General features: G+C 43.1%; 1 protein-coding gene across 1 annotated transcript in view; it reads left to right on the forward strand.

The window, feature by feature from the left end:
- The window catches only part of LOC112115308 (lysine--tRNA ligase-like), a 34,874-nt gene extending 12,073 nt beyond the window's left edge, over window positions 1-22,801 (forward strand). Inside the window, exons 3-14 of the mRNA XM_026647323.1 lie at window positions 198-363; window positions 3,852-3,945; window positions 5,476-5,662; window positions 7,090-7,215; window positions 11,393-11,512; window positions 12,383-12,545; window positions 12,964-13,137; window positions 16,375-16,460; window positions 17,992-18,077; window positions 18,973-19,099; window positions 20,596-20,739; window positions 22,220-22,801. Of these exons, the coding sequence (XP_026503108.1) occupies window positions 198-363; window positions 3,852-3,945; window positions 5,476-5,662; window positions 7,090-7,215; window positions 11,393-11,512; window positions 12,383-12,545; window positions 12,964-13,137; window positions 16,375-16,460; window positions 17,992-18,077; window positions 18,973-19,099; window positions 20,596-20,739; window positions 22,220-22,288 (1,542 nt within the window). The 3' untranslated portion in view covers window positions 22,289-22,801. The remainder of the gene's footprint in view (window positions 1-197; window positions 364-3,851; window positions 3,946-5,475; window positions 5,663-7,089; window positions 7,216-11,392; window positions 11,513-12,382; window positions 12,546-12,963; window positions 13,138-16,374; window positions 16,461-17,991; window positions 18,078-18,972; window positions 19,100-20,595; window positions 20,740-22,219) is intronic.

Genomic DNA, 22,801 nt, shown 5'->3' on the forward strand with positions numbered 1-22,801 from the left:
TGTGGCAAAGTTATAAGTAACTGAAAACCAGGTCTTATAATGAGAAGTATCATGGAACTTTAATAATAGGAGGTGCTACCAGCCCCACTCATAATAATAGTTCATATTGCAGCATATAATGTAAAATAATAATACTATAGACACTGGACTATATATCATTCGTAAGTCCTTCACTCTGCTCCAAATCTTCATTGCAGCAATACAATCTGATTCGAAGTGATTTTGTCCAGAAGCTGAAAGAAAAAGGGGAACAGCCTTACCCACACAAATTCCATACAAATACTACACTTGCTGAATTCCTTGACAGATTCAGCTACCTCGGAAATGAAGAGCAACTTCCTGACAAACAGTTATCTCTGGCAGGTTAGTACATGACAGGGTAGTAATTTCTAATTGCTCCCATAGCCTCCATCTTATTTATTAGTTATTCATATGGAAGGGTGGGTTGCAGTAGAGCATACATTTGAATGAGATCCAGTTACTCGGTCATATTGTGTGTCTTTTCGGATTATGTACTACTATACAACGAAAGTAAAACAAAATGTCATCTGTTCTGATTTCGGAGAGGACCACATGCTTTTTACTCTATTTCTCGAATGCTAATGTCCATTAAGCTATCTGGCTATAGGCATCAAGTAGTCTCTAAGATAGCTTGGACTTAGCCTGTAAAAAGCAGCATCTGAAAACATCTGCAAATGGATAGAGAGCCAGGGAACAACATAAACTTGGACATAGTATTTTTTCCTTTTAAATAGAAGTTAAGTTTACTCAAAGCCTTTCATCCTTAGAGACCCGCTGTTACTGTTGCATGTGACATCACATATATTCATAAGGACTCTCTCTTTCTGTATTATTAATGTTCTTCTGCACTATTTAGGTGATACTGCAAACTGCAGATAAAAGTAAAATCCTATTTGAATTTGACAAGAGGTCTCTGGCTTATGCTACAACAGATTTTTGTCAAAATACATTTAAGTGAACCTTGGTACATTGGATAAGGCTGAGTAGAAGGTGTTCTTTGACAATGTCTGCAGAAATCTTAAACTAGGTTGCCAACTTCCTTCTTGCATAAAATTGAACACCCCTGCCCTACCCCTTCTCTGAGGCCCTGCCCCATGTTTACTCCATCCCCCCCCTCCCTCTGTCGCTCGGTCTTCCCACTCTCACTCATTTTCACCACACTGGGGCAGGGTGTTGGAGTGTGGGAGGGGGTGAGGGTTCTGGCTGGGGGTGCGGGCTCTGGGGTGGGGTCAGGGATGAGGGGCTTGGGGTACAGGAGGGAGCTCCAGGCTGGAGGGTGGAGCCGAGGGGTTCAGAATATGGGAGGGAGTTCTGGGCTGAGCAAGGGGGTTGGAGTGTCGGAGGGGGTACAGGCTCTGGGCAGGGGGTACAAGTTCTGGGGTGGGGCAAGAAATGAGGGGTTCAGGGTGCGGGAGGGGATTCTGGACTGGGGCAGGGGGTTAGAGTGCGGGAGGAAGTGAGGGCTCCGGCTGGGGGTGCAGGCTCTGGTGTGGAGCTGGGGATGAGGGATTTGGAGTGCAGGTGTGGGCTCTGGGCTGGGGCAGGGGGTTAGGGTGCGGGGTGTAAGGGCTCCAACTGGGGGTATGGACTCTGGGGTGGGGCTGGAGATGAGGGGTTTGGGGTGCAGGGGGGGTATGGGATCTGGGCTGGAGCTGTGGGCTCTGGGGTGGGGCCGGGCATGAGAGATTCAGGGTGTGGGAGGGGGCTCTGGGCTGGGGCTTTGGGGGCGGGTGAGGTCTCCAGCTGGGGGTTCAGGCTCTGGGCTGGGGATGAGGGGTTTGGGTGCAGGAGGGGGCTCTGGATTTGGGGGGGGCTCAGGGCTGGGGCAGGGGCTCAGTGTTGGGGTGCAGGCTTACCTCAGGTGGCTCCCGGTCAGTGGAGCAGTGGGGCCAAGGCAGGCTCCCTACCTGTCCTGGCACCGTGCTGCACCCCGGAAGCAGCCAGCAGCAGGTCCAGCTCCTAGGCAGGGGGCCAGGAGGCTCCACATGCTGCTCTCACCCACAGGCATTGCCCCCCAGCTCCCATTGGCAGTGGGAGTGCGGAGCCTGTGCTCAGGGCAGGGGCAGCGCACAGAACCCCAGGGCTCCCCCCCCACCTAGGAGCCGGACCTGCTGGCCGCTTCCAGGGCACAGCCCAGTGCCAGGATAGGTAGGGACTAGCCTGCCTTAGCCCCCCAGCACCGCCAACCGGACTTCTAACTGTCAAAAACCGAATGCCTGGCAACCCTACATTAACCCATTATATTAATTAGAGTAATATAGAATATGTAGCTTTATAATATTTGAGACTCTCAGAACACTTCACAAACTAATGCATTTAGCTTTATAAAACTGCTTTGAGGTAGCTAAGTATTACTCTACTGATTTTACAGGTGAGGAAACTGAAGCAAAGAAAGATTAAGGGACTTGCCCAAGGTTACACAGCATATCTTAACTAGAGAGTGACTATAAACGGATACTGGAATTTTGAGACGGTCCCATAGGGATCAGCCCCATGTTGTTCCTTGCCATTTTGATTGTGCTTGTATACTGAGGGGAAGCATGGCTGTCAGCACAGATGGTTAAAGTATAATGTTATAGAAGGTGCCATACTGGATGAGATCAGTAGTCCATCTAGTTCAGTATCCTGTTTCTGGAAGTAACAGCTGCTTCCCAGGAAGATGCAAAAAATGGTAGTGAAAATGGTTACAGAATAATTTGCCCCAGGGAATAATTTGCCCCTTTAGTTAGGGGTTGCCTTATGTCCTGAGGCAGGAGGATTTATAACTCCTTCCAAAGTTGGGCTTCCGAGTTGAAACTGAGGTGTGAGTCATACCTAGTAACCTGACCCCCTCCCTGGATTGATGGGCCCAAATCCTGAACTGTGACTGAGGAGTGCTCAGCATAGCAGTGGCAAGGGTGTGCCAAAGTAAGTTTAAACCACCGTTGTCCTCCACTCAATCCCTGGTCACGTCATACTGACTGGAGCCGGGGATGAGGGATTTGGGGTGCAGGTCCCTCCCTGCAACTAAGAGCAGCCTGCAGGTAATGCAGGGGTACAGAAAAGAAAGATAATTCATTAAACAAATAAGACCCGTCCCAAAACAAAGCAAAACAAAAACTTGTCTTCAGTTTTGATTGAAGGTTTGGGTTAGTCGTTGTATCTGAAGCAGATCAGTTATTCCTGCATTCATCACCTGCACCAATTCTAGTATCGCCTCCTTTGTATTGTGCAGAACAGTGTATTTGTTCTAAATCATGAGCCTGCCAGTGTGTCACTGATATCCATCTTCTTGTTCATTTTTCGAGGCATCTCTGAAACTCTCTATCAGCATGCAGGTGTCCTCTCATAGGAGGCTGCTAACCACTGTAATTGTCTGTTTGAAGTTATCAGAGAAATAGATCAAACTCTATATTATAACAGAATTTCAAAATTCTGCACCTTGATTGGAAAGTGCACTTAGTCTGCTATGTGATTATGAATAATCCTAATGTCTAATAGAATGTGGCACTAGACATACACTTCTCCTATGATTATTTTCAGGCTTTGCAATTCTACATCATAGGTTCTCAAACTATATTCTGTTTATTGCCAGTGCTCAGCAGAGCCCTTCCTGGTAGTCCAAACTGGAGTTCTGGGAGGGAAGGTGGGTCAATGAGATGGTCTCTCTCTTATCAAATAGTCCAAAGAAAGAAAAGGCTGGATAACTCCAGCTCATCCATACAGACACCTGTGGTCTGAAGCAGTCAGGTTAGTCACTAGACATGGAATTCTCCCCCCATGTTGTTCTTTTGTCATTTATCTACAAACAACCCCCCCCTTTTTTTTTTTTTTTTTTTTTATAATTTCAGGACGAATTCATGCCAAGAGATCTGCTGGTGCAAAGCTCTTCTTCTATGATCTCCGGGGAAATGGACTTAAATTACAAGTTATGGCCAATGCTAAGTGAGTAAACATTACTTATGAATAATGTGGAACACACACACACACACACACACACACACTGCTTCTTTAAATCTGTTGCTGGGAGCCTGGGAAGGCTGCTGGCAGAAGCTGTGCAGTGAAGCAGAAAGAGAGATGGAGTAGCTTTAGGAATAAAGTTGTTTACCTTATTCTAATGAAGTTCCTTGTTCAGTGTTAAGCTGTGCAGTGAAGCAGAAAGAGAGATGGAGTAGCTTTAGGAATAAAGCTGCTTACCTTATTCTAATGGAGTTCCTTGTTCAGTGTTAGAAGGAAGCAAACCTTTCTGTGGTCCAAACCTAAAATTCAGATCCAGATCCAAACTGCTCTGAACTTTGTGGTTCCTAATTGATGGTGCTCTTCCAAGCAGCTGCTCAATAGCTCCTAGGAAGCTTAATTAGTTAATATTTGCACAATGCTTCAAACCGAATAAAGCTCTATAGGGGTGACCCAAAGCCCATTGATGTGATGAGTCTCCCCACTCACTTCAATGGGCTTCTAACCATCGCCTAATTAAAGGCTAAGTGTTTTTACTTTTTGGCTGGGCAAACTATTTGTTGTGAATAATTGTTAGTCAGATTTGGCTCTTTTCTGCTCATGAATTATACAGCAAAAGATTAGTTTCTATACCTTTGTTCACACTTAGAAATTATTTGCTGAATGTTTATTATTTGCTAACGGATTTCAACTTATTCATTGTTCTTGAACTGTTTGCTGTGATGTTCTATTTTGATTGGACACATAGAGGAAAGGTAGCGCCTTAGCTGGGGTAAATCAGCCCTTGGATGTCAAAGGAGCTATGCTGGTTTACCCCAGCTGAGGATGTGTTTCCTGAATGTGTGAGTGTGACTCTTATGAAATCCAGTTTTCTGGTGTGTGCTTGGGAATAGGAATTTGAAATTTGCTTTCTGCAATATTCACTTAAAATGTGCTATTTGAGCAAATATTCCTGCTAGTAAACATGTTAGACTATTGGCAGAAAGCAAATACAAAAGGGATGTGAACATAGTCAAAGTGAATGCGTGTGAAAATCTGAAAGAATTTTTGTGGCTATTTGCTGTACTTGTCTATTTATTTATTTTTGATGATTGCTTACATTCTGAAAATGATGGGATTTTAATTTCTATTAACCAACCCAGTGGTTTAGTGGAGAAATCCTTTTTTGAATAGTTATAGTATCAAGGGGCAAAAAATGGAATATAACTTGAATTTGGGTAGTGTAGTTAAAGTTGACTGATCTTTTCAATCACATGTATGCAGTTAGTTACTAGTGTAAATTCATAGTGCATTTCATTTAGGTGAATTTTTATTTAAATTATTGTTTGTAATCTATTATATTCTACCCACAACAACCATAAATAATTATATTTCAATCAAGAAAGAAATATCTTAGCATAATTCTTTACAAGGATGGTTTTAGTTTAACTGTGCTAAAAGTTATTTTCTACCTTAGACAGAAAGCTAATGGTTTGGAAAGGATTCTGCATTTCTAAATCAGCTGCTTCTTTTTGTCAGATTTTTTAAGTCTGAAGACCTTTTCACCAAGACCATAGATAAGCTGCGGCGAGGAGACATCATAGGAGTTTTGGGATATCCTGGGAGAACCAAGCATGGAGAACTTAGCATCATAGCTACAGAAATAACTCTGCTGTCACCATGCTTGCATATGCTGCCTCATCTTCATTATGGATTCAAAGATCAGGTAACTTCAATCAGGAACAATGGCTGGGGAGCCCATCGGTAGCTGCCTAGAAGCAATTGTTCCATGGGATTTACTTTTGGTTCTTTTGTACAAGTAAATTCATGTTGGCCTGTTTTTGTCTGTACAATTTGAACACAAAGCTATGGATCTCATAATACTTTGAATTAATATAATATTTTCCAGTTCAAACTGCCACAAAGTGCTTTATGAAGAATATGCATGCAAACACCATTACTGAATTTCAGCCACTGCCGGGGTGCGGGAGGGCAGAAGCCAGCTTGCACAGAGAGGGATGGGGAAATTTTGTACAAGGATATGCAGGCAGTTATTTACAAATGAAGCTGATAGAATGTGTGTGTGTGTGTGAGAGAGAGAGGAGGGCAGGGGGCAGCCTGAAGGAAGGCAGACAGACTGTATCCACTGAGGCAGAGCAATCGACAGGGGAAGGACCAAACTGTGAGTGAGACTCGGCTGGAAGCCTGACACTCCCTTCCCATCTTTCCCCCCTTTTCCTTGACTAGGGGCAACAACTGGACTCTGAGTGAGTTGTGAAGCCCCCATCTCCCACCAGCTGAGGCTCTGAATTACTGAGACTTTGTTTTCCCTTCAGTTTGGGGCATGGCCCCAGCCTTCTGCTTGTAGAGAAGGTAGAAAGCAGCCCAGGGAGGCAAATCTGGAGTGGCAGCCAGAAGTGACAGAGCCATCCCATCCTCTCTCGCCCAGATGGGACCTGGTGGAGAACGAGGGCCTAGGTCCTCCTACGCTTCCCTTCTCCCCCAGCCACCTGAGAGATCCCAGAGGACTTCAGGGGACAACGAACTGTGACTTGGCTGCTGGGCCCTCTGGACTGCCCAGAAGAGCAGTCCCAAGACCCAGAGAGAGAGAGAGAGAGAGAGAGTTTGGTCGTGGCCTGACCAGTAGGCCTGATGGCCCCCAAATGAAGCCTGCTACAGTACCCTACAAAAAATCCCATCTCAGAGTTCTTCATGGTACTCAATATACTTACTGTGAAGGCTGAGTAGGACTTGTCTAATTTGAATCTACAGTTCAAGGGAGTCTAGGTATTCCAAGGCTGATGCTTAGACCACAAATACATTCCTGTGTTATTTTTTTACACTTGGATAATGTTATGTTTCAAAAGGAAGGAATTTGGGACAGTTAAACTGAAACATAAACTTTATTTTAAAAAAATTGTGGGGTTTTATTTTTTAATTTGGATTTCTGTTTGGCAGGTCGTAACGTATCTGCTTTCTTTTTGCTCCTTTCTGGAATAGGAATGCAGGTTATTCTTCCTACTGAGGGAAATATCTGAGTCAAAAGAAATTGCATACTTGAGTAGTAACTCGATTAATTTTGAATGTTGATTTAATAGCTGGATATTGTGCTTCATCAGTATCTATATTATCATTTTTTGTGATTCTTTGTAGGAAACCAGATATCGTCAACGTTACCTAGATTTGATCATGAATGAGAACGTGAGGCAGAAGTTTATTATGAGGAGTAAAATTATCACTTACTTACGAAACTTCCTGGATAACCTTGGATTTCTTGAGGTATGTATGGCCTGAGAAGATGATTGACATGATGGTTGCATTACATTATGACATGCTTCATAATTATTCAGATGCTTAATATTTTAATGGCCAAGGCTTTCAAAAGTGACACATGATTTTGGGTGCCCACCCAACCTGAGACATGTTTAAGGGGTCTAGTTTTCAGCTGAAGGATGCTCAGTACTTTCGGAAAATCAATCTCTCTTAAGATGTGTCAAGTTGGGCCCCAAAATCATTAGTTGCTTTTGAAGACTGGCATATGTGTTCAAAGCACTGTACAGACATTAATTCTCACAACACTCCTCAGAGGTAGATGGGTAACTATTCTCTACGCTTTAGAGGGTGAAACTGAGAGAGAATGGTTAAATGACTCGCCCAAGGCCAGTATCTCCTGACTCCATTTCTGTCCTCATTCCTCTAGATCACACCATCTTACGTGGTATAAAAAGTATCCTGTTCATTACTGGAAAAGGCTTGATTTGCACTGATCTGAATAACTAAGCGAAAGACATTCACATGCTGAATTAATCTAAGTATGTTTCATTGGTGATTCATAGTCAGTTATATCTTCCATAAAGATACATGTTATTCCTGGTGTTTAAAATTCTAAGGCAGGTAATACAGTACCATATACAGCAAGGATGCCTGAAGGCTATGCATTGCCTGCAGAGTTCTAAAATGGAGCCTGCAGCTGCCCTCCAACTCACTATGTCTTGCGCATAGAAGAGAGGTCCATGGAGAGGAGTGATTCCCCAGCCAGATGCAAATGCCTTTCAAATGGTTCTGCTTTCTTTGGTGGTGAAGCAAAAAAAAAAAAAAAAGACTAACAAGCAATATCTAACCATATGTCAAGGAAGATTGAAGTGCAAGTTACTGTTATGATTGTGTAGGTATGTTTGGTTTCTAAAGTACTGATATGTAATTCATGCCCTTTACCAGGCAAAGCTCACATTGAAATCAATAAAGACTGCAGGGGCAGGCATGGATGTAGTCTTCAGCCGGCCATCAAATTGCCAGGGTGGCCCTCGGGGTTTAGGACCCCTCAACTGACTGTGTGTGTGTGTATATGTGTGTGTGTGCATATGTTTAAAAACTCAACACATACTCAATTAAGGAGTCACAACAAGTGCCTCCATTGTGTATATGAATACATACTCAAACAATATGGACATACAATCTTGTCAGTGTTGTCTTGCAGCATTTTAATTCAAATGAACATACCACAATGGAATATACAGAGATATTAGTTGCTGGAAAGTTATTGTACATGTTAGTTTACCCTGAATTCACATCTAGTTACTGTGCCAATTCTGAGGTCTTTTGTGCCAGTGGGAGTCAGAAGAAGGACCTGTTTCAATGAGATACGTTGGAGCCCTTCAGCAAACTTGGTGTCAAAAGACCCAGGCGCCACTTAAGTCATCTGGATGTTTAGTGTTTCCAGTGCAGTGACTGATTATTTTATGAGGCTGGGTATTGGGATACCCTCTATGGGTGGATCCCACTTCACAGGCAAAGTTTCAAACATTCTGGCACCTGCTGAGTGCACTAGTCTTAGTTTGCTTTTTGCTTTTTTAAGAGGTCTTTATGTAGCTTTTGTATCTCCTAGTTGACAGTATTCTAGGAGAAGCTGGTAGTGACCCCTCCTCTTGGGTTGTCCAACACTTTTCTGTTGTAAAGGATTCTTGTGACTTTTTTTTTTTTTTTTGAGATATTCTAAGATCTCCGTTGTTTGCAGCAGGCCTTTGAAATTCACCAGGGAGAGACCCCTTAGGCTTGAAAAGTGCCTTTTTTGTCCCATAAAATTCTGTTAAGGTTTGCTGAGATTGCAAGTATTAAATCACAACTATCCTTTCATGCCTCAGGAAAATTTTGGCACCATGCCCTACGTACACAGCGGCAGCACATGTTGAATTGGGAATGCCTGGGAGCTGCTGGAGCAGCTGGTTAGGAAGAAAAGAACTGGGCTGGGCTTCCTCCCATTCCAGAACACAGCCGGAGTTCTGACAGAACCCTGGGTACCATTGCTACTTCATCAAAATCAAACTTTCTCTGTGAAATGTTTTCATTTTGATGAATCTGCATTCTCCAATTGCAACAATGTTCTGTTAGAAACTTTTTAACCAGCTCTACTCCTAAGTCAGTTAGGGTATGTCTACACTGGAGCTGGGAGGTGTGATTCCTAGTGTAAAAGTCACGCTAGCTCGGCTCAAGCTAGCACACTAAAAATAGGAGTGTGGAAGTTGCGGCATGGGCTTGGGCTAGACACCTGAGTCCAAGCCTTCCCAACCCCTGGGCCTGAGCTTGGCTAGATAGCATAAGTCACTGCCTGCGCTGCAACATCCACACTGCCATTTTTAGGGCTCTAATGTGAGTCTGTCTACTCATGCTAGGAATCACGCCTCCCAGACGCAATGTAGACATATCCTTAGGTGCTTCTGAAAATGTTACCCCAAGACAAGTCTGTATCTTTTTCTAGCTTTAATCACCAAGATCAGGGGTGGGCAAACTACAGCCTGGGGGCCGCATCCAGCCCGCCAGATGTTTTAATCTGGCCTTCGAGCTCCCACTGGGGAGTGGGGTCTGGGGCTTGCCCCGCTCCGGCACCCCAGACAGGGAGCGGGGTCAGGGGCTTGCCCCACTCCGCATGGCTCCCGGAAGCAGCAGCATGTCCCTGCTCCGGCTCCTACACGTAGGGGCAGCCAGGGGGTTTTGCACGCTGCCCCCGCCCCAAGCATCTGTGGACAGGGCAGTGTGCAGAGCTGCCTGGCTGCGCATCCACATAGGAGCCAGAGGGGGGACATGCTGCTGCTTCTGGGAGCTGCTTGAGGTAAGCGCTGCCCAGAGCCTGCACCCCGATCTCCCTCTTCTGTCCCAACCCCCTGCCCCATCCTGGAGCCCCCTCCTGCACTCCAACCCCCTGCTCCAGCCTGGAGCACCCTCCCACCCTCCGAACCCCTCGGTTCCAGCCCGGAGCACCCTCCTGCACCCCCAACCCCTCCTTCCAGCCCCACCCCAGAGCCTGCACCCCCAGCTGGAGCCCTTACCCCCCGGACCCCAACCCCCTGCCCCAGCCTGGAGCCCCCACCCACACTCTGAACTCCTCATTTCTGGACCCACCCCAGAGTCTGCACTCCCAGCCGGAGCCTGCACCCCAACCCCCAATTTCATGAGCATTCATGGCCCGCCATACAATTTCCATACCCAGATGTGGCCCACGGCCAAAAAGTTTGCCCACCCCTGACCAAGATGATAGTTCTGAGTGTGCCACTGAATTTTCTTCCATTCTGATTCTTTTTGTTTTTTTATAACAAAAAAGATGTATCTTATAGTGTTACCTGAATATAGGGCCTCATCCAGCAAAGACATAAGCACATGTGTAAGTTCATGAGTAGTTCCTCTGAAGCCAATACTTCTACTTGAGGGCTTAGTTACACATGTATTTAAGAATGTACTGGATCAGAGCAAGAGTGAAGTTGGGCCTTGTCCTGTCCTCTTCCGTGACAGTGTTCTAGAATATTGAGCTTGCAACTGAAAAGTCTCTACCTCCCGCCCCCTTATATCTTGGACTCCAACACCATTTTTTTTAGTGCAAAATTCAAAAATGTGTATTTGTGCTGTCAGAAATTTGGCACATTTACAGAAAAAACACAAACAGTTTCGTTCTGCAGGTGAGAAACTCACTTTTTATTTTTGTGAATAAAAAAGTCATGATTAGGACACATAATTATTTTGGGGGAGGGCTGCTTTTTATTGCAAACTAGTGACAATATTGGTGAGAATCTTTTTGTACAGCTGATGTTACTGAACTTTTTCTCCCTTTACAGATTATAGTTTAGAAGTGTTTATCTATTTCTTGACTATAATAGGCTGAACTCATCCCTTACTCAAACTCCCATTAAAGCATCCATGTGGAAAAACGTAATGTGTTTCCAATCTAAATGGTTGTCTGTCTCTAGCTCATCCTTCTGCTTCTTATCTGCTTGGCATGTTGTAGGGGAATTGCTCTTTCATAGGTCTTTAAGGCGAGAAGGGACCATTATGGTCATTTAGTGCGACTCCCTGTATATATCACAGACCACAGAACATCACCCAGTATTTCCTGCATTAAGCCAGTAACTTCTGTTTGAGCTACAGAATATCTTTTAGAAAGACATCCAAGCTCTTTCTTCTTTTAAAGGTGGAGACTCCCATGATGAACATGATAGCAGGTGGTGCAGCAGCCAAACCTTTTATCACACATCACAATGACCTCAACATGGACTTGTACATGAGGATAGCTCCTGAACTATACCACAAGGTGCAGCAACTGTATAATATCAGCTTACATGCCTAATAATGATATGCAGTGCTCTCACTTTCCCACAGAACAAGATTGTCCATATATTTTTGCATTATAGTGTTGTCCATATAATACTATAAACAGGTTAAGCCCAAAAACTTGGACTCTTCTATATGAATTACATAGCCTTCATTTTCTAGATATCAAGAGGTTCCCACAGGTAAGTAGATTACTAATGTTTTTAATATATATGTAAATGAATAAAAATTGTACTGCTGGCAATGACTAATTGTTTTGGAAATATTCTGTGATGACTAAGTATATCCATTTGACTTAGGAATCAGTGTCATTCCTCTGTGAATAGGTCGGAGTTATTGAATCATATCTCTCACATTGGTGCTGCAGCATGATTTAAAGCTACCTAAATCTTCACGGATCTGCCTGTAAGATTTGCTGTTCATTTACACTTAGGAAAAGCAAATACCTACCAATTGTAAAACATCTCTTTAAAAAAGTGGGTTTAGACTTTGTGTTTTATATATTGGTTCTCAGTCCCAAATACTAAGGACCCCCCTTCTATAAGTCCCCTCCCACAGCAAACCAGCACTGGAAAGCAACAGGCAGTCACTGGGAGTTGCATATACAGAGGGCTTGCAAGACTGGATTCTAATTTTAGGCTGGCTCTTATTATTTCAATGAAGGACTGCCATACAGAATTGGCAGGAAAAACTGGCAAAGATCACATCCCCATATATACTGCTTCACCTAACATATGGTGAATAGTATGGCTAATCATCCTTTGTTAGACACTTGTAATGTAGAATTATTTCCCCCCCCCCCACTCCCGAGAAGAAAGTCACTAGGGAATAATCTGGATCTTCTTCCCAGATGCTAGTAGTTGGAGGTCTGGAGAGGGTATATGAAGTTGGACGTCAGTTCAGAAATGAAGGAATTGATCAAACCCACAATCCAGAATTCACTACGTGTGAGTTCTACATGGCTTATGCAGATTACAATGATCTCATGGACATCACTGAACAGCTGCTGTCAGGTATGTCTTTGGGTGATGATTGTATACATTCATTAATAAGTAACTTCAGTGGTTTGGGTTGGGTGAGAGTCACTCAAAGATCATAAAGGTGTGGAAAAAGGTACATAACTTGTATTTCCCAAATAAAAATGCAAGCAATTGACAAATATAAAGGTGAGGAGGGGGGATAATACATTCTTGCTTGGATAATATTGAATAATTAGATCCAGGGAACAAGATATGAGGGGACAGGAGAAAAATTTCCCTGACTTCCCTCTTGCAAATAAATTGCAGTAAATGATGATCAGGTAATGTCTGGTATCTCTTGATCAAAACAGACAATATGTTGCAAGTTATACTGCAGCTGCCTGTGTAAAAGTCCAGGAATTCAGTCAGGTTAAGATGACTTCTCTGACACCTCACATTTTACTTACCTAAGGCATGGTGAAGCATGTGACAGGTGGCTACAAGATCACTTACCATCCAGATGGCCCTGAGGGAAAGGCAGTAGAAATTGACTTCACTCCTCCTTTTAAACGAGTCAGAATGATGGAAGAATTGGAGAAAGTCACGGGAGAAAAAATGCCAGCACCAGAAAGTCTGGATACTGAGGGTACATTAAATCTGTCAGGGCTTGTCTCTGTGTTTTGAATGGTGTAATGAATTAAGTAGTAAGACATTTTCATTTTAAAGTCATTTGACATTTCAATGATCACTAAAGAAATTTTTGTCTCACAGGATTTGCAATTGCATGATATTCTCTCGCTTCTTGTAACAGTGTATTTCACACCCTGGTTAAGTTTCACCTCTATGGTGAGGAAAGAAGTCTGTGTGTGTCTCTACCGTAATACCAATATTTATCATAAAGTGTATGGTTATCCATTTAGAGTCACTTTCCCCCACTTATTTACGCCTTTCTCTTGAATATTCCTTTGAGACAGAAATGTTCTATTCTCTGCTTTCAGCCCAAAGGTGATTTCTTTTTTTTTTTTTTTAAAGTTCAGGAAAAATTGGGTCCACTGTGTTTGAATGGTGGAAATGTGAGAAGACACTTTTGTATTGCAGTGAAAAATTACTGACTACAAAAATGCCAGGCCTGGCATATGAATAGGCCTCAGTGAGGGATGAGTTGCTATTCTGGTGTTAAAGAAAAGTGATTTAGTAATGTAAAAAGGTTTTTATATGGTTGCACAAACACACAAGTTTAATTTGCATGATTATATTAGCATGAATTAGTTCCTACCCAGGTCCAGGGTGTAGCATCAGGAATACATACCAGTGTATCTTATGTGAAGTACCCTATATCTATGTGAGGACTCGGATTAGGGGGCTCTTTATTCCAGCCCTGTGGAAGAGGAGCCGCAAGGCTGGAATGAAGAAGTAGCTGGCTTCCTGCCAGGGGAGCCCAACTCCTGGGTAGGAGTGAGGTGATGTTCTTGGGCAGGGATCCCATACCCCAATAGAGGGGAAAGAAAGAGGAGCTGCCTCAGTGCATCTTATTCGACACATGCTTCTGGCTCTAAAGGGAATAGCAATTCTTCTTTGAACTTGTCCCGTGAAACAAATTTTGAGACGCTGGTGAAAACTGCTAGGAGTTCCCAGACCTCAGCCAGTGGAGGCTGTGTTAATAGTTTCTGCTGTTTGCTCACACTGCTTTCCTCGTTCTATTAGAATCATTTGGTGGATGGGTTTCTCTGTTCAGAGCTAACTCTTAAAGCAAAACAAACAAACAAAACGTGGTGTTTGGTGTGAAATAACATGAATAGAAACACACGTGCAATGAGATTTAATGGGCGGGGGGGAGAATAAAAGCTTATGCATATAAGAGGAGTGAGCAAAGGATGAAGGAAAAGATCAACAATGGGTGGAACACTGGATGAGGGGGGGAGAGAGAAGAAATACAGGTGTGGCTGTTAGAGGAAAGGGTGGGCATAAGAGAATAATGGGAAAAAATGGGGAATGATGGGAGGTGGCAGAAATTCTGGAGTAGTGGGAAGAGGTGAACTTCAGGCAAAAGAAGGGGTGGTTGGGAAGAGTATAAGGAACAAGAGAAAAGTGTCTTTGTGGGATACCTTACATAGGTACACTGGGAGAGAGGAATAGTCATGGCTTATACAGATGGTTCTTGTAAGTGGGGTGGACAGGAAGGTGGCTGACAGAAGAGCTCCTTTCTAGTTGGGGGGCCTGGGATTCTCAGTCATTGCTTCCTGTCCCTTTTAGCTTTTGTTCTCCCACATTCTGACCTAGCAGTGGGGTAAAAGGAAACAAGAATTGTACACAGCCCTTGATCTAACTGTCCATCGTTATGCAAGGAAAGCAACTGGCCATGTCTAGAGGATAGATATATTTCTCTGTTTGCAACTGGCTTGTGTTATGAAATGCAGGCTAATGGACAGATTGAATACAAAGCTACAATTCTCTCAGGCGCCTCTCTTGACGTAACGCTAATGAAGCACAGCAGAACTCTGAGGATGAATTCAGCCATGTGTTTAGCGTCTATGCATGGGAGCTATGAGAACACATCAGTATGACTGAAATTACAGAGTTTTCAATGGAACACAGAGCTATCACTGTACAATTAAGATTGCAAATGCAGTACAACCTGGTTTATATCCAAAAAAGTGCAAGGAAAACACATTTGGATAAATGGAGGTCAAGTAAATTAGGGGGAGCAACTTAAGAAAGCAATTCATGCTGGGGAACATAATTGTGATTCAAATAAAAGGGAGTTGTGATTAAATGGAGGTTGGATAAACATGATTATTCTGTAAAGGTTTTCAAGAATGGTAGCAGGCGCGGTGATTTAAGATGAGGGACCAGAAACACGAGTGTGTTCTGGAACTAGAGGAGAATTGGAATTAACTCATTGTGCAAGGACAGCTCAACTTATCTACACTTGTGTTAACGCCTCTCCAGTTAGCCTAGCTCTAGTGAGAGTGGCCTCACTGTGAAATAACACATGAATTGCCCAGTTGGTATTAGCAGCACAGAGTAGCCGTTCCCCGCCCGCCCACCTCCCAGCATTACTTGCCCCAGCATCAGCAGCACTCAGACTTCAACCTACCCCCATTGATGGGCCAGCTAGAACAGGAGCTTAAGATTTTTTTTTGTAGGCAGGAGTCAGATTAGGGGCAACACTCACATTATAGCTCGAGCTAACACTGCAGGGAAGACCAAACCTGAAATTCAGTTGTCTTGGAGAACTAGTGATATGGTATAGGGTCATTCAGCTCAGTCACAGATTCAAATGGAGCCTGGAATCCAAGTGACAGAAGAGAGTTGCCTCTGTATCAGATGACAGTGGTGCAGTGGCCTATCTGAATAAATTGGAGTCTTTTTGGATAGGCTATGATATTGCAGCAACTGCTATCTTAATTGGCACCTTTGCCCTTTCAGCTGAGATTCTCAACAAAGAGTGAATAGGAGTGGAGATTGCCCTACACAGTCTCCCCTGACCTCCACGCTGGAGCAGAGTTCCACTGGCGGGTGCAGGGGGAATTGGAGGAAGCTGTTGCCCATGATGTACTTGGTCTGTGGATAGATAGATAAATGTCTGTACATGACAGATCTGGCCTGAAAAGCTGACACTTTTCACTAACTTTAAATTCCCTGACACTTTCCTTTTCTAGCTCCTGCTCCTATCTCCTTTATGGAGACAATTACAAGCTTATTTATTGGGCGGTTTCCAGAGCTTGTATTTTTCTGTTATGTCAAAATTTAAATTGTAAGCAGCAGTTGATACTGAATGTTGAGAGGAAATGTAGCTTTCTTTTGTTCCACTGCAAACAAAATTCATTAATAACTGAGCTCCTTTATTGACACACACAGTTATAATTATTTTCATTTACAGAGGCTGAAAAGTTCCTTGACAAGCTATGTGCGAAGAAGGGAATCCAATGTACTTCTCCTCGGACTGCAGCAAGACTTCTAGATAAGGTTTTCTTATTTTTTTTCCTGCTTATGTATAATTTTGCTACATTTTCCAACTTTTGGTTACATAATACTTAAAAAATCTTAATATGCTAGGCTGTGTGTATTGGGATGACTTCAATTCATATTTCTGTATGGTTCTTTATATATAATACTGTATATATAAATTGAAGATCTACATATTATATATACATATATAAAAACTTGGTTGAGATTTTACTGAAACTTGATCAAAGATATTTTCATCATATGGTTCTTTTAGAAGATCTTTTAGAGGTGTTTTAGTTAGAATGGATGTCAATAATTTCAGAATGATTCTGGTGTATTCAACTGTATGTTTGACCAGGGCCGGCTTTAGGCTGATTCAGCCGATTCAGCTGAATTGGGCCCCGCGCAAAGAGGGCCCCACGCTGCAGCTCTCCACCCCGCCCTCAGCTCACTTCCCCCTCCTCCCCTCCCCTGAACGTTCCGCCCCCTCCCCTGCTTCCCGCGAGTCTGAAAAGAAGCAGGGGCGGGCAGGCAGCACCAGGTAAGCTGGGGTGGCGGGGGGCGCGAGAAGGGCTCCGGGGAGGTGCGGCCCGTTCTGGCCGAGCACACAGGCCCCAGCGGCTCTGGCCCGGCTTGGCTCCAGCCCGGCTCCCGCGGCGCGGCTCCGGCCCCGGCCCGGCCCGGCCCCCGCGGCGCAGCTCCGGCCCCGGCCCGGCTCGGCCCCCACGGCCCCGGCCCGGCAACCCTGGCCGGAGCGCGGCTTGGTTCCTGGGGGCGGGGCTTGCAGCAAGCCCCGCCCCCAGGATTCGGGCCCCGCTCTTGCTAAAGCCGGCCCTGGGTTTGACAATATTCCAAGTAGTGTGTACACTGTGGTTCTACCATAGTGCATATAACATACTAGTAACTAAGTAGAGTGATTAGAGCTGGGGTTTTTAAAGATGAGGTTTTTCAAATGTGAGTTGTATGCTTAACTGCCTGAGATCCCTTTGAAAACTTCAAAATATTAGAATGGATTATAGATTTCCTTTTTCCCTTTGTTCCCACTATTGAGGAGAAATAGTGATCTCTCTTCTGAAGCTTAGCTTCTCCCCAACTCCACTCACAGTGATCAAATTGTGACGTCTCTACTCCATTCTCATCCTCAGAAGACCTTATTGCCATCTTTGATGCAGTCAAGTGACCCTTATCTTTGAGTCTTTCTACCCAGTAGTCTTTGAACTCTGGGTTCTCCTGGTTCTACTACAGCTTTAACGTATTTTCAGTGTTAACTTTCATAGCTCTTCGTCCTCTCATGCTTTCTGTCCGCTTCCCTCTCACAATGAGCCCCAGAAGTGGGCTTGGACTCAATGTCCATCCCAATATGCCTTCAAAGTGATTTTAGGGCCTATCAATATCCCTGAAACTAGTTGGGCCTGACAAAATTGGAATAATCTCTCAAATATTGGGATGAATGGAAATCGTACTGGTGCCATCTGGGATAATAAGATGACACTGAGAACAAAATGAAATGCAAGTAAAAGGGAAAAACAGAAGTCTTGTTTCTTTGCAGTTGGTAGGTGAGTTTATTGAAGTTTCCTGCATCAACCCCACATTCATTTGTGACCATCCCCAGATCATGAGTCCTCTGGCTAAATGGTAGGTAACTTCAGTGCCAGTGTTGGATTTTTAAACTTCAGCTAACCATATATTCAATTAATTTCAGGGTTCAGTAAAGCTGTCTATTCGTCACGGTGTTTTTCTATTGCAAGCTAAAGTGTGACTTCTGTTCACATTATTGTTTTGTTATACTATGATATAAAAGTTAGTCAGCTGCTGGTGCTGTAGTTGAGGTTTTTGAGTTCCAGCAAAATGAATCCCCTCAAGATACATTACTTTCATGGACCCACACTCAGTCACAATTACGGTACGTAAGGACATACGACTCAGATTTTCAAACAACTGTTTACATGCATGCAATTTAGGTCATTAATATGTCAAAGTAATGTGATTGTTCCCAGAAACCAGCTACATAGATGTCTGTTACCTGTACTATGCTCACACTTATTTGCACCTAAAAAACTGAGGGCACAAAAGTGGAAGTCTGGTTAAGGCCAGGATGCAAATATGCCTCAAAGTCCATTTTAAATAATCCATAATATATTTTTCTGGAGAAACAGCCATTTTCATAGGCACTCTTTCATCCCCTGAACGAGAGAAGAGTGGTTGTTGCAGGGAAGAAAAAAATCGAAACTAACTCTAGAAAATGTTTAATTTCCATGACAATTTCACTGTTTTGGCTCTGATTTGCTGGTAGTGAGTTTTTTTTCTTTTCACAGCTCTAATAAGTATGAAATAATTTTACTTCAGAAAATAAGTGGCATATGGTATAATTAAGTGGCTTTCTACAGAACTAGGGGAAAGATGTTTGAAAACGAAGTCAAAACCCTAAATTGTTTGTATGGGTTGAACTCTTTATTGGAATTTTTGATCCCAATCTGCAGCAGGACACTAAAATGTTAAATCGTGCCTCATACTTTGTCTTTCTAACCAGGCATCGTTCAAAGAAAGGCCTGAGTGAACGTTTTGAACTCTTTGTGATGGAGAAGGAGATTTGCAATGCTTACACTGAGCTCAATGATCCAATGAGGCAGAGAGAGCTTTTTAAGGACCAAACGAAGGTAACATCTTCCAAAATTACAACAGTATGAACTAAAATATTACATTTAAGAGCAATGAACGCAAGCTCTTGCCTTGAAAATTAACAGCCACAAGGCAATATGTTGTTGAGCCAAATGCTGAACTGATCTATGCTCTCTGCACTGCACCTGAATTATTGGTTGGGCTAAATTTGCTGTGCTTAACTCAGAGGAGGTTTTCATCTAAATGTTCATCTGCTTTCAATTGGGTTTGGGTAAGATATAATTTTAAAAATCCTTTGAATCTTTTATTTGTCATTTGTCTGATTTAAAAACTCTGTGGTATTACGGAAGCATGGTTAAAGATGGATTTCCTTTTCATATCCACAGACATTTTTGTCTACATTTATGTAGCATGTTATGAGCTTTTTCAGAAGGCAGGAAAAAGTGGTTTTCTCTAAAAACCCAAATTATAAAGAAAAATGTTATTCAATTTCATTTTTTTTCTTTCTCTTGCTAGTACCAATGCTTCTAGTTAGTGATTGGCTGCAGAAGGGAAGGTTTAAATGTAGTGCTTAGTCAGTTCTTCAAAATGTTTTGGGCCCATGACACTCATACCAGTTACCTTTTTTTTTTAAGGGGTCCACAGCAGAAATCATATTGAGCTTTTTGACTCCCTAGCCATATTGTATTTGTGTGATCCTCCCACATGATGCTGCACTTGGCTAACATTTCCATTCTGAGACTTGGAGGTGGAGTGTGCTGACTGAGAATACCACATTTAGATGCCTTAACTATTCCCCAGTAAAGTCTGCTCTATGGAAGTACCTGAAGTATCTCATAACTTTACATCCAGGGGTTAAGAATCCTCCCTGCTTAAACAGCCTCACCAAGGACACTTTAGCCAGCTGGAAAGTAACTAGCATGGTGAATTGTCTAGCAGAAGGCTTTCCTCGGGGATTAAATTATCAAGAGTATTTCCTGGAGCCACAGGGCTTCTGCCCCTCAGGTTTGAAAATGTTTATCAGAGTTCCGCTCCAGACGGCTCCAACTGACTTTAAGCCCAGGTTTTCCTATAATGAATGACCATCTTGTATCCTGCCATCATCAGCCTAAGGAGTAATTCACTCATAGTCACAACCAAATCTCTGCCCTTCTGAGCTGCTGCTAAGGTGATATTACTTATATATTTTTAAGAAATCTTTTATCTTGGGGCGAAGCTAAATGTAGGTCTTACACCTCTGTTTGAAGAACACGTTTATATAGATCCATAAGGACTGCAGCTCTGCTACTCAACTGCAACTCAGTCAAGGAGAGATACAGACAACAGCTACCCAGACTGAATCAATAAACACCAGCCTCTTCCCTGCTGACAGAAAATGCTGCAGCTTCAGCAGTATGTGTCAGTAGAATGTCAGGGTGTTACTTGGGACATATAGCTGGTACTGCACATCTTTTACCATTGAGTTACAAGTGCCTATAGGCTTGCCAAACTGATATTTGAAATACTGTATGTTCATATTGTTTTGGGGCCCTAGGCTAAAGCAGCAGGTGATGAAGAAGCCATGAGTATTGATGAAAACTTCTGCACAGCATTGGAATATGGACTTCCTCCTACTGCTGGCTGGGGGATAGGAATTGACCGTCTTGCCATGTTCCTCACAGACTCCAACAACATTAAGGTGGGTTAGGCTGTAATTAGAAAAAAGCAAAAGGTAGATAAGTAGTTTTTATGCCTATGGTTGCGGTTCTGCTATTTTTTCCATAAAAGGCAAAATATTATTTTGCTTCCCTGCAGCTCTTTGCTGTTTGTAAAGCAGGCAGAAACAAGGATGCAGAATAGGTTTAAAATGTCCTATACTGCAACTTTCCCCAACCTGTGAGGGGTGTCTGACGCCCAGGGTTGCATGTGCATCCTTACTGCAAGTGCTGCTGCTTAGGGCATGTTTGTATATGCCTCAGCTTTCCCCTCATAATGAGAGATGTGGTGGAAAGAGCAGCCACGCTGCTGGGAAGCCCAATCTCACTCCGGCAGCCACCTACCAACTTCCGAGTATCTCTGCCCAGGAAAAAGGTAAGATGTGGCAGTTGCAACACAGTACAGCTCGATCACGTTGGGGGTGGATCGAACCAAAAAAAGTTTGGAACCCCTGCCCCATCTCTTTCTTTGTGTATTCTACAGCTCCCTGAAAAGCAGTACAGTACATAAAGCTCCGTACTTCAGTATTAGACACCTACAGCTTCTTGCAGTAAATTACAATAGGTCACTAGCATTAAGGTCAAATTCAAAAAGCACTTATCCATATATTTTAGAAGTGTGTATCCCTCCCCCAGTATCTAAGAAACCAGTTATGGTCTGTCTCTGTACCCTCATCTGGGCCAAATGTGGCTGCCCGTTGAAGGGTCATACAAAACAACGATATTACTTTGTCAGTACCTGTTTTGACAACTGTATTTGTAGCACTCATCCTTAACTAGGGGGCAGGTGACTGGGCATTGAGACAAATACCAGTGCCGGTCCAGACCATGAATTAGGAGAGCAGGAGTTGTCAGTGTAACTACAACTTAATGTAGGTGCTTAACTCTGCACCTCCAGCCAATGGTGCTGAGATGCTTAGAGAATTTAAAGGGCCTTCAATTCCAATGTACACTGTCCAGCATTCAGAAGACCCAGGGCCTGATTCTCACTTACACAACAGCTCTCTTACATTGATCTGTAAGTAAATGATATTTACTCCCTCTTTAGGACTCCTTTACTACTAGAACAGGATAAAAGGGTCTTGATTGTGAATAAGAATAAGGTTGAGAGTTTGCTTTATCAAATTAATTGAAATGAATCTAAAGCCAATAATTAGCGTTGCCAATTCTTGCAATCTTATTGCAAGTCTTGTGATAGCTGATGTTTAACTTACCTTTCTTCTTCTTCTCCCCCCCCCCCAAGTTTCTAGTCCTTATAGTTGCAGAGAGAAACTTGAAAAAGTGACCCAAGTGCATTGAAGAGGCTCAAAAATGGAAAGACTAATAAGAACCCAACATTTTTTTTAATCTCATTTTTAATCCAGATTCATTACTTTTTGGGACCCTACTCATGATTTTTTCAAAGTTTTGGGTTTGGCAACACTGACTTGTGGTGTATGTGTTTTTTTCCCCGCCCTGCTTTAGGAAGTGCTATTCTTCCCAGCGATGAAGCCCATTGAAAACAAACCTCAGTCAGAGAAACAAGAGAACTGAAGTGCAGTTTAGAGGTAAAGGGCGAAGAACTAACCTAATGTCAGAATTTCACATGGAAATTTACAAGAACATTGAGACAACTTGTTAAAGAAAAATACATTAATACAGAGTTACTCTACTGCAAAAATGTGGCATTTTACTAGCTAGACTAACAACACAATGACACATTTTGTAAACGGAAAGTACTGTATAGGGGAAAACTCTTTTCCAAGGTAGAATGCACAGTCATGTCAGCTGCATATGCCTAATGTTTGTCCTTTGCTGTGGCTATCTGCTCTGTCCTAGTACATATAATAAAACCCTTGGAGAGCAGGTCTCTTGTAAATGTCAATACTGTGCCTGCTCATAAGAATGGAACAGATAGGCACAAGCAGGGAAACATTATATGCCACTCTGAAGCTTGCACATGAACATTATGTCTTAATGGTTTACTTTTTATTGCTGTCATGATAATGTAAGAGTGATTTGAAGATTCTGAAATAAAGCAGAATGTTAAAAGTTGGGGAGATGGTG

Source organism: Terrapene carolina, unplaced genomic scaffold (genome assembly GCF_002925995.2).
Source record: "Terrapene carolina triunguis isolate 2854851 unplaced genomic scaffold, T_m_triunguis-2.0 Scaffold58, whole genome shotgun sequence".
Taxonomy (NCBI): domain Eukaryota; kingdom Metazoa; phylum Chordata; order Testudines; family Emydidae; genus Terrapene; species Terrapene triunguis.